The sequence below is a fragment of the Cyanistes caeruleus genome, chromosome 12 (genome assembly GCF_971803275.1).
Source record: "Cyanistes caeruleus chromosome 12, bCyaCae1.hap1.1, whole genome shotgun sequence".
NCBI classification, from domain to species: domain Eukaryota; kingdom Metazoa; phylum Chordata; class Aves; order Passeriformes; family Paridae; genus Cyanistes; species Cyanistes caeruleus.
The window spans coordinates 2,608,646-2,620,568 of NC_141712.1; the positions used below are offsets into that span (position 1 = coordinate 2,608,646).

The 11,923-nt window shown below is 42.1% G+C and overlaps 1 protein-coding gene across 2 annotated transcripts; it reads right to left on the reverse strand.

Moving 5' to 3' along the window:
* Positions 1 to 168: 168 nt before the first annotated feature.
* On the reverse strand, positions 169 to 9,964 carry LOC147650804 (hypoxanthine-guanine phosphoribosyltransferase-like). Of its 2 annotated transcripts, XM_086847748.1 has the most exons (8): positions 9,593 to 9,964; positions 4,908 to 5,014; positions 4,285 to 4,468; positions 3,883 to 3,945; positions 3,044 to 3,126; positions 2,002 to 2,048; positions 1,251 to 1,327; positions 169 to 342 (listed from the first exon to the last, which is right to left on the reverse strand). In XM_086847748.1, exons 1-8 carry the CDS (start codon positions 9,608 to 9,610, stop codon positions 295 to 297), a joined length of 627 nt encoding a protein of 208 aa, XP_086703874.1. In that variant the 5' UTR covers positions 9,611 to 9,964; the 3' UTR covers positions 169 to 294. The 2 variants fall into 2 exon arrangements, with proteins under 2 accessions (XP_086703874.1, XP_086703873.1); XM_086847747.1 differs by lacking the exon at positions 9,593 to 9,964 and having other exon boundaries at positions 211 to 342; positions 4,908 to 5,117.
* Between the last annotated feature and the right edge of the window lie 1,959 nt (positions 9,965 to 11,923).

Sequence of the window (11,923 nt, forward strand, 5' to 3'; positions counted from 1 at the left end):
GAAGGAATCCGCTGCGGGGCCCGGAACGTGCCGGGCACGTTTCTCGCTATCGCCAGAGCCCCGCACCCAGCTCCTGCTGCTGCTGCTGCTTCCAGCAGGAAAAATCCCAGCGTCTGCAGAGCTCGTGTTCAGCGCTGCCTACACGTGGCAATGAGCGAGCTGCAGCTCCTGGCACTAACGGGGAGCTTCTCCTGCTGCTCAGGGACACGCAAGTAGCAAAAGTCATTTCCTGATGGCATGCTTTAGATCACCTCAGCAGCAGCCAGAAATCAGTGCTCCAGAAGACTGAGATTATCACATCCTGTATTTCTCTTTGGCCTTCTCTTTCAAAATACAGATGTGCTACAAGAAAAAATAAAAAGTACAATATTTATCCATCTCTATCTTCCAATGAAGTGTAAGACTGATTTGCAGCTGTATTCCCAGCACTGCACTCAAAACACACTACAACCCTAATAGTTGGAAGTTTCCTACTTGCAGTAAACTCCAGCTCTTAGTATTCCTTGCAAGTTTATTTGTAATATATAGGTTTATATATTCGAAAGAACTTAGGTTTCTTAAATTACTGCATGCTCCTTAATGCTGCTGAGCAATGGCACAGACTGTTTGTGTCTTCAGCAGGACTGGTTTGTCTTAGGAAAAAGGCTTTGAAGTAAAAAACTTTCCCAGTTAAACAGAATTAAGGAAGTACTTTGGAAAACAGAGGGAGAATGATCAACCCTATCAGTTTATGATGTTTCCAAGGCCACTACTCTGTGCAGCCTGAAGAAGCTGTAATGGAATAAGGGAAGAGTTCTTACAGACATGTAAGATGTAAGACATGTTATCCCTAAGTGTATGGAAGACCTTCACACAGAGTCCCTGCAGGGCTGCTTTAAAGACCTGGTGACTGAAGAGCAACATACGGTTGAACTAAGTCAGACAAATATCCAATCAAAGTCAAATGACAAGTTATTTTCAGATGGGGTCACAGATTGTGTGCTGCTCACCATCCTGGGGGCCCAGAATGTTCTGCAGCACGGCTGAGCCGTGAGACTTGTGGAGTAGAATTATAAAAAGGTGAAGCACAAACATTTCTCATGCACCTACACTGCATTACCAACTCGGCACCTTAAAAATGGTTTTGCTCCTTTATTGGAAGTTTCTAGCTGGAGTTGAAGGTTTTTTAATTGTTGAGAAGCTCTGAGTAGAAGCAAATCTTCTTGCTGGGTACCTGATACTTGGCAGTGGAGGAATGTGCATGTACTTACATTTAGATCTCTGAAGTATTCATTGTAGTCAAGAGCATATCCAACCACAAATTGATCTGAGATTTCAAAGCCTCTATCTGTAAGAAAATACAGTTCTTTTTATACTTCAGTGGTGTAAGCAGCTTTTAAATGCAGAGTTTGTATTCAACACACACTTGAGCTAAGAGTAAAAGACATCATCTCTTTCAGGGTGCTTCCTTAAGAATCTGAGCTATAAATTGATGACAGAGGTTAGAATCTAAACCATTCCCATCAGTCAGTAATATAATTAAGGTTGTTAAGAGAATTCTGTTTATTAACAAAATAATTGTTTAACACCTGGTTATGAGTTAGTCCTGGGAGAAGAGACAAGGAATGAGATTTTACTTGAGTGAAAGTAGATGAACCGTGATTCAGTAGGACTTTTCAGTTTGGAAACAAGGCAAGTTTAATAATGCAGAGTCAAAACAAACGTCCTCCAGGGCCAAAGCAAAGCAACACACAGTTAAGGTTTGATTCATTTCTGCTATCTAAATAGTTAAATTTGTGTATCAAATAGCTAAACCTGCACTGAGGCCAGCCAGGGGAAAAACAGAAGGTGGTCATGAGGCCTCAGGATGCCATAGCTGGACATCAGTTCACAAGTTTTTATGTAGTTTCTCCCCATTTCTCTTGGCCTTCATGAAACTTCTGTGCAGTTGTCAGATGTGCTTGCCTGAAGGGAAATGGTAAGACTGTGTTTTGGAAAATACTAGAAAAACATGGTACTTACAGTCTGGTCTGTAACCTGGACTCTGACATGTCCTTTTGACGAGCAGGCTGTAAGGCAGAGCAGAGAAGGTTGGTTTTTAAAATATGTCTAAGCTGTAGACTTCCCTTCTGCCACGCCTCCCCATAAGCTTGTAAAATCATGCCATTAAATTAAGGCAGTGAGATTATTTCACAGAAAGCAGTAGTGTTCAGCCTTGTCGTGGAGGGAGAAGCAAAGGCTCTGATCTAGGTTCATTCTTTATGTCCAAGTGGCTCTAGTTTGTATTCAGTTCCCTCCAATCCTGGGTCTCAGGTCATTGCCCTTCCATGGAGCAATGCCTCAGGACATTGGAACAGCACAGAGGGGGAAGCATGTCCAAGTGGCTGGGAATGATTTTAGTGGGGAGGGAGGGAGGGAGAAAAGGACATTTCTTCTGCAAAATCTTATCTAGTCTTGGTTTGCCTGTGCCCTTCAGAAGAAACTGAGAACCTCCTGGACAGTCCCTAGAAGGCCTGTCTGAATAACTGGTGCATAAAGCAACTGTTTTTATAAAGCATTGTGATTACTTGACAGACACAGGGATATTCCACAAAATTTCCTTTTAGAGACCTACTACAAGCAGATCTAGAATGCTGCTTGAAGTCATCTTCCAAGTGCTGACAGACTCTTAGATTCTGGAAACTTCTAGAGTTGAGGATAGTAAGGGATATTCTGAGTGTTGTCATTCCAGCATTGAGGCAACTGAAGGCGACGTTAGAAAACTTACGGAAGGACATCAATTTCCTTCAGCCATAAAGTAAGAAACAGGGAATCCATCAGACTTTATGGACACCATAGAAAGAGCCATCAAACCTTCCTTTATTAATTTGAGCAGTGAAGATGGTAGTGCACAGGGAAATTTCCCAGTTTAAGAAACACTTAATTTTCCAGCAGCTGGGTAAGGATTGCTTCCTGCATTTGCTTTCTCCCCCCCAAACTTCAAGCCAAACAAGCACTTGGCAGCATACAATGACTATTCACCCAAATGATTTGAATATGTTAGTTAGCAGCTATATCCTTGTACCTTACAACTTTTACCATCCTTGGTTTCTTGACTTTTAGTTTTGAAAGCAGTGTTTTCATTGTTCTACCAGTCTCAATAATGTCCTGAAAGTGATAAAAAAATAAATTATCCTTCAAGTTTGAAAGGAAAATCAGACTGTCAGTGGATTAAATTAGAGCATACCAACCTGGCAGCCCAGTAACTTCAGTAATTATTATTTTATATCTAATATGTATTCATTTGAAAAGAAGGGAGAAAAGAATCTGTGTCATTCCACCCCTCCTTCAGTCATTACTTACCTCAACTACTAACACATTCTGGAAGAGATTACATAGGGAAGGAAGGGAAAGAAAAAAAAAATACTTAAATGGCAATTTTCAGCAAACCAAACAGCCAAGAAAAGCACACTAAAACCCTCAGTTACAAGGAATTTGCCTTGATTTTCAAAGGAGATTGTCACTTGAACTACTGACTTGACTTTGGTGCTTACTGAAGAGTCTTTTTGTAAGTATTTCTGAAAGCTTAAATATGGTGCTAAAGGCACCTGTGTCAGGTCTGTATATTGCTCTGTGTACAGCACCAGTACTCCAGAGGCACTGAATGAGTCAGGTGAGTGTGGTTCATTTCTGGGGGTTCTGGGATAAAATGGGGAATAGGACCTTTGGGAGCATTCATTGCTGATCACTCCAAGTTTCCACTGAGATCAGTGGGAATTATTCACTGCTTCAAAGCCCAGCATTTTAAATCAGTGTTAAGAGGCTGGAAGTATGCAGTATCAAAATCTTCAATAAAGATGGATTTCCTGGAAAACACACAAGAAGAGTTGTTTTCCTTTAAAAGCTGAAGATGCCAATTCATACCTTCCCACTTAGTGTAGACAGCTCCTCACCAATAAAACTGATTTTTTCTGCAGGTGACTCATTCTAGAAGGAGAAAGAAGAGATGGAAGTCACATAAAGCATGCCCCAAAGTGTTGTCCTGGATTTGTTTGAAAGGTGAGCTGCTCTTGCTTCTTACAAGAGGAAGGAGTTGGAGATCTGCCCCTGGCTTTGTCATCTTGAGTGTTCTGCTATGTTTATCCCAGTGAATATATAATATCCACCCTTTGGGGCAGATCAGTAAATCAGTTCCTTTTTAGTATGTAATTTGAAGAGAATGTACACATAAACTCAATTTTTGGGGGGTTCTCACACAAACCACCAGTATTTAGAATGCCAGTCTATGGAGAGAGTCAATTTTCCAAAGAAAAGAAAGTCACTCACACAGTAGCTTTTTATTTTGACAAAATCCACGGTAACGGGCACAGATTTTTCACCATTTTGATTCAGTGCTTTTATATGGTCCAGCAAATCAGCAAAGAATTTATAGCCTCCTTTAAGGACACAGAGTGCAACAATGTGATGACTTCCCATGTCTTGCATGATATCTCTAGCCAAACGCTCTGTCCTGGGAGAAAGAAGGAAAAAAAAGGCAATTCTGGAAAGTGTTCTGTATATCAGAGCTGTTTGTGCATATATTAAGCAATGTTCAAGTAAAAATTCTGATCTTGCTGTTAGGTTTTTCTAACTAGCAAATTGTGAGCACAGCAAGTCATAGGAAAATAAATTAGGTATTTGCACAGCATAAGCAGATTTAACCCATAAACACAAATATTGCAGGATAGGTGGGCTTCAAGAGAGGTGATGGAACATGGAAGCTTCACTGGGCTTGCAGAGGAATCCTCTCCATAAACCCCCTCTTATCCCAGACTTTAGGACAGAAGTGTTAGGGCTGCAGGGTTTCCCCGTTTCCCATGGGCTGCACAGGGCAAGACCTCAGGCTTTTTTCATTTGGAGGGACAAAAATGGGCATTACTGTCCCTGTTCTTTCCTGTTTACCCTCATACCTGTCCAGGATGAGTCCGTGAGGAATGAAGACTCTTTCTAAATCCTCTTCATAATGCTTAGGAATGCAAAACAGATTTTTGTTGTAGCCGCTGTCCTCATCTCTTATCTGCAAGGAAAAGGGAAATACATCTAAAACTAGCAACCAAGGCATTCAAGAAAAAGCTTCCAGTCTGTGACAGTGTGAAGAAAAAATTCCTCCCCTCCAATAATGTGTCAAAATAAAAATATTTCTGAGAGTTTTTGATCTTTCTGCTAGAACAATTCACAATCTGATAACTGGAGCTGGTGGCTGAGTTGTGAATGGAGTTGTGAATGCATAACAAGTACTTTGCCCCAGTCATGATGAAATCAATTCTTGGCTATCATCAACTCATTCAAAAAGCCACCCAAAATAGTAACAACCTTCCCCTCTTGTTCCATTTGCCCTTCTGCAGAGCTCAGTAGCTTGCTTGTGTGGTAGTGTCGTGGTTTTAAACTACTAACTAAGAAAATTACTTACTTCTTGCTGTGAGATATGGATTAGAATAAGAGTAAAACAGGCATACAACTTAAAAGGGGGAAAAAAAAAAAGAAAGTTTATTGACAAACCACAATAATAAGAACACCAGAATAAACTTCCAGAAAAACTTTTCCATCCCTTATCTACTCACTATTCCCTTGTTCACATGACAACAGAGACAAAAACTCTGGAACTCTGATGGTTAAAACAGTTCCAATTCTTGCTAGTCTTTTTACTAATCTTTATAGAGAAACAGAAGTTTCTTCTTGTTAATTTATCGAGTTTCTCACAAGAAAACTATTTTTGTTATAGTTTTCTATTGCCCTAATGTTAGCTGTTCAGAGATGCTATTATTAGAGTTCACTCTTCCCATTCTCACATCACTCTGAGGTGTGTATGGGCTATGCGTCTAGAGATAGCATTTTTAAGGATAAGTTATTCAAAGGCAAAAAAAGAAAAAAAGTCTTCTTCATCTGTTTCTGTGAGCTTCACCAGAAAACAGTTTTCTCATGGCCTCTCAGGGCTTCAAATCTCTCAACAGTTTTCTCATTGCCTCTCAAGGCTTTTAATCTCCCAGTACTTCACTATACTATAATTACTCTTTACTCAAATTTACACTTTGAATACTATTCTTCTCTAGATCCTATATCATGAATTAAAGGAGTTCTTTTCAGGACTTCATTGTCTATCTCCATAGTTTTAACAGGGAGATATTTCAGCTTAATTAAAGCATCTTCTTAATTCTCTACCTTCCTTGAAGCTTCTTTTCTTTCCTGTCACTGGTAGTTTATAAAGTCTCTTTTCATGTTGATATCTCTCTCTCTTTCTCTCTCTCTGGATAAAAAGATTAATCCGCAAGTCTCATCTGGGTAATGAAAGAGTTAACATCTTGCCCAGGCTTTTGTAGATGGTTCGGTGATCTCTGCCGAACAGGAGCTGGAGCCGTCTGCGATAGGAAGTTCTTCATGGCTACTCTGGAGCGTGTAGTTTCTGCTTTAACCCGCTGCAAGTCCAGGGTTTCCCTCTTTCTTTACTGGGCAGTTTTTAGTGAATTAGTTACAGCAAAACCTGCAGCCGAGCCAGAGATCGGCTCGGCCCGGCCCGGGGAAAACCTTCCCCAGGCCCCCCCATCTCCCGGCCGGGAGACGGGGCAGGCCCGGCCCCATCCCCGCCCGGCCGCATGGCCTGGGCAGGGACGGGAGGCCTGGAGCTCTGCTACCCTCCACAGCCAGGAAACAAAGAGAGCCCAGAGAGCTCTGCTTTTACATTTTAAGGTAGGGTTCACAAGTTGATCCCACTTTTCAATGGCCTAAACTGCTGTCAATTCCCAGCAATGACCGATAATTGGTCAGGAGAAAAGACTCCAAGCACTTCCCAGCAACTCCAACTCCCTTAAAGGTAAAGTAACTCCATGACAGGTAGACAAGCGAAAATTAAAATGTAAGGCAAGGAGATTGGGATTCCAGGTCAGCATGTCACTTTGGGGTGCTGCTCTACTTTGACCATCGTTCTCCACTGGGTAAAAGAGAAAGCTTTGCCTTCTAAGCATGATTTCACAGCTGAACCTTTGACATTCCAGCCATTAACTCTCTCAGAGGACAGGGGAGATGGCTCACCCAAAAGGAGAAGCTTTGGGATGGCAGTGAGAAGAGGGGAAGCTGCAGAGGGTGCCCATGGATGGGAAGAAGTTGTGCTGTTTGCCCTTGGATCAGAGTGCTCCTCATCGTGGCTGGGGACTGGCCATGGCTACATCCCATAGATTTGGCCTTTAGCCCTTCTGCCTCCAGGATTTAGGGTTACAGTTCTTTATCCAACGTGCTGCTTCCAGGTGGTTGCACCCAGAGGTGTCTTGCATGTCTAGAAGCTCCATAATCCCCATTTGGGTTTCTCTTCTGGCCCCAAACAAATCTGTGTCTTTGGATTCTACCTCCCTTCAACACCTTGATGGATGCTTTGTTCATTTATAAAGTGGTGGTACAAAACCAGGCAAGGAAAAATAGAAGGAAGTAGAAAGAATTGTGAATAAGATTAATATGTATGTTTTAGAAATAAATTAAGAAAACCCCCCACAAATTCCTGAGATTTTTGTCATGCTGATACTGCCCTGCTGTTGTTAGAAATACAGAACTAACTGAAAGAAAAATTCAGAGCTGGCTCAAAGCTTCTCTAGTGAAAAACAGGTTATCTACATACCAGTTACATTCCACAGAACTCAGTAAAGCATCTTGCTAAAAGTGCAGACCTGTGGATTCAGCAGTAATAGCATAAAGTATTGCTAACACCAAGTTAACACCTGCAAACTCTTTACACAGATGAATTGTTTTTAATTCTCCTTTTCTTTGGCACAGGAGAGATGAGTACTTAGGAAGAAAAGACAAATGGACTGTAGGAAACAGTAGCACGTTACTACTTGCAAAACTCACAGCAGCCAAAAGGAAATAACCAAATACTGCCATTTATTTTAAATTGGCCACAAATAGCTTCCTGCATTTAAAGATGAAACTAGAGCCAGGTGTTAAAGGAAATTTCAGAGAACAGATTATAGCAGCAAAAGGCAATGAAAACAGAAGCTCCTCCTGGCTGCACTAAGCACATTCTGCAAGTTCTCAAAATTGATCAGCCCTAATGGTCCAAGAATATGCAGAATGACCTCGCAGCTGAGCCCTGGCTGGGTGGCAGCAGTGCTGCTCTGCCTGGTTTAGTTACTGTTGTCTTTGTGGCTGAAGTCAGTGAAGTGAAAGCTTAAGTGCAGGACTGGTTTTAGCTCAGGTTTGTTGGTGCCTCGTTGATCGTGGAGAGACGCTGGCAGTGACACTGGGATGGGCTGTGGCTTGGGCTGTGCCAGCACTGAGAGCAGCTTCAGGGAGTGCAGAGCTGCTCATGCTTTGGTGTTTGGTCAGCCCAGCTGGGCAGCTCAAAACTGGCCCATTTCTGCCTCTGGGAGGCTGCTAGTGCTGGGGATGAGATTGTCACTGAATTAGAAGCATTGGTCAAAGACACTGATTATTTGAGACTACTGCAACACATAAACACCATCTCTGTATCATCTGAAGTATCAAAAAAAAAGCACCTTTAAGGACAGTCACTGACACCAGTATAAAAAGTGTTGTTTGTGTTGTTCTGTTTTGGTTTGTCTCCAAGATTCCCAAGTCTATTGCATTCTACTTAACTGCAGCTTAAATGCAGTGATAATTCTCTCTGCAATTTCAGCAGCTTCTTGTGCCTAATCATGATCCTAACTGCGGTATTTAATGGACTTCAGCTTGACAATCTGCTTTTGCATTTCTAAATGCACAGCATTTCTTCTGCACAGCAAGGTAAGTTCAGCCTTCTTAGCAAAGCTGAGCTTCCTGCTGCACTTGATGAGTGACACTACAACTGCTTCAGCTCAGGTGAGGGATGAGCTTTGTCTGTGTGGGTGTAACCGTGCAATAAAGGTAATCTTGAGGCACACAGATGTAAATAGTCATTACTGCTTAGAGCTCGTCTAGCAGTGCAGCTTTGTAGCTGTTACTTGGTTTAACAACTCTGCTCAGTGAGAGTCTTGGGTACAAACAATATCTGCTACAATATCCTCTGTCTGAAGCGTTTCTTAAAGCCTAATGGAAGGTTCAAAACCAGAACTTGAAGGATTGCATCAGTTTGAGCACCACAGCAACCTGCCTTACAGGCTCATTAAATCCTTTGCATTGTGGCATATTGCTGAATAATACCGTGACAGCCCATAATATAAAGAAATCCACTAAACTATCATACAAAATCATTACAGTTTTAAATCATGAGTTTACAAGTTGAGGAATTAATTGTTTCATTTAGTTTCAGTATCGTCTGTTGTTCCATTACTGATGTCGATTTCTGAGTTTAAGAAAAAACAACAAAATGAACTACAGCAATTTTGTACAGTAGAGGAATTCATAAGAATTCATAAGAATTGTTTCATCAGCACAGAATGAAAGAATATGAATAGAGGTATGTTAAAGTCAAATAATGTCATGCATTTGTAGAAAAGTGAGTCTATCAAGATGCCTCTGCTCTGAAAGCCATCTTTTCTGCCAAGTAAATAGAAGAACCACAGTCAGTATTTCTAATGCTCTGCTATTTTTGCTAAAGCTGATCTTTCCCCCCTTTCAGCCAAAGCCCCCTCCAGGCAAATAACCAAACACAAGGACATTATGCTTTTATTACCTGCAGTGCATGAGCCATAATTCCCTCTTTGAGCTATGCTCTCGCAGAATGAGCTGGTGTTACTACTGCAGTTTGGCTTGCTCTGTTTTAATCTTCCAGTCAGATCATGACTTGCTTCTCAAAGGTCAAAATTGCCATCTTTTGCTGTGGCGGTGTCGATGGCAGGGGTGCCGCCACTGCCCTGAAGAAGCCGTCCTGAAAAGGACTGCCCAGGGCCACAGGCACATCCTCTGCCTGCAGAGTCAGCTCAGCTCAGCAGCAGCGTGCAGGCAACACGGAGAGAGAGACTGGAGAGCTGGATGGCATTCCACTGAGAAATGGCCTTTATTATAGCAGGGCCCTCAGTGAACAGAGCCAGTGACAGCAGCTCCTGGAACTGGGGAAAAAACCGGGATATTTATAGGGAAGGAGAGGGGAGGGGGAAACTGGGATACATGGATCGGGGTGGATTGATAGGGAGGGAAACCAATGGGGTGGAACAAATTAACATGTTCAACTCCAAGGCCTCTGGCAGTGACACTTTTTCTCTTCATGACATCAAAGTGTCTGGCCTAGGGAGAAGCTCTCCAGGGGAGAGCCAGCATTTGGAGGTTGGCTGGTTCTTTGGCCTCCACTGTTTTTCCTGCAGGAAGTATTCCTTCCTTCTGCTAATGCAATGACATCACAATCCCAGGTTCTTACCTAATCAGATTAACCAGAAATAAAATGGGTTTGAGCTCTGCTGTAACCAAGGAGGGTAAAGATGTGGGGAATGAGGGAGATGCAAAAGGGAAGCTCGTGAGTCAAATTAAAGGGAAGGACTAGGCAGAATAGTGGGGTTTTTAACTGCAAACACACATCAGATCAATCAAACCTACAGAGGTTGTAGCAGGTGGTCAATCAGTGGTGTATGTGTACAAGGCTGCCCCAAGGATTTTCTGAATCCCCAAATTTATTTGGTCAAGCCCTAAGGGAAGTACTACAACTTTTCTCAACCACACCTGAAATAAAACTTCTCCAGTATGTGGATAATTTACATCTCTCAGGAGAGGATGAAAAGAAGGCTCAGGAATCCACCATAGCATTATTAAATTTTCTGGGAAACCAAGGAATGAGGGTATCAAAGGGGAAACTTCAATTTGTAGGACGTGAGGTAAAATACTTTAGGACATATAATTTGTCAAGAGAACCAGAGACTGAATCCTGAAAGAATTAAGGGGATAGTCTCACTCCTGCAAGCAAAAACTAAGAGAGAGATTAGCAGACTTCTAGACTTGTTGGGCTATTGTAGGCTGTGGATCAAAGGGTACACTCAGGCCCTCAAGCTCTCGTATGAAAAGCTAGTAGAAGGTGAGATTGGGAGGGGAAAAGACAAGCAGAAGGTTGAAGATTTAAAACAGAAATTAGTCGGTGCACTGGCATTGAGCCTTCCTGCCTTAGACAAACCTTTCTATCTGTTTGTGGCTGTAGAAAACAGGGAGTGTTAGCACAGGACTGGGGAGGCTCCAGGAAACCAGTGGCCTGTCTGTGAGAAATGGAATTGTGGAGGATTCTCAAAGCCTGACTGAAAGCTCACATAGTCTCATACATCTGTCTGCAAACTCAGAGATAAGGTCTGCTGACTGAGCTATGCCATGGAATAGAGAAGATGTTCTTGAGAGAGAGACTGAACTGGAAACGAGTTCCAAACGATGGCCTTGCAAACAAACCAGGTATTTTGGAGAATCAGAACTGGGAAAGATGCATTACTGCAACACTGTTGGAATTTTTACTTCTCTTTTTGCTGCCCAAGTCAGTTCTTGATGACAAATAAACAACTTTCTATGCAGAAAACAAACGTGTCTTGGAGTACACAGAATTACAAAGCTGCCACAGTTAAAATCATTTGGGGAAGCAGCAGAACACAGAAATTGAAAGAACCATTTGGAAAGCAGTATCTGAGAGCTTACTCATTTGTTTGCAGTTCTGCAGCACAAAAGTAGCAGCTTTGATGAGTTCCTCATCCTGAGATTCTGTCAATACCTGAATCATAAGTGGCAGACCATTGTTCTGAAGCAGCTCACACTGGTTTTCTTCTAGAACAAGACATGGCAAAGGAAAATAGGTTGGTTTCAACCCCACACACCTTAACCTTACATTCATTTTAGGAGCCAATACTGGCAACTTTCTCTAAGTTTCTGTAGAAAAAGAGATTTTCATTAGAGACTCGAGCCTGCTGCAGGAGACAGCAGGAGAGCTTTACATCACACAGGATGATCTGACCAGAACTCAGATTTCTGCAAGAAAACAAAAGGATGACTGAAACAAATTACAGGATGGAGGTCCAAGCTCATTTAATTGTGGCCTAAAACA

Bases quoted from the DNA above. Each gene is read 5' to 3' on its own strand.
- LOC147650804 (XM_086847747.1), bottom strand. From the start codon at position 5,059: ATGCCTTGGTTGCTAGTTTTAGATGTATTTCCCTTTTCCTTGCAGATA. The intron at 2,049-3,043 runs GTACAAGGATAT...TCTGCCTTACAG, and splicing joins AGGATGGTAAAAGTTGTAAG to CCTGCTCGTCAAAAGGACAT. The intron at 343-1,250 runs GTAAGTACATGC...TTTTTCTTGTAG, and splicing joins AATACTTCAGAGATCTAAAT to CACATCTGTATTTTGAAAGA.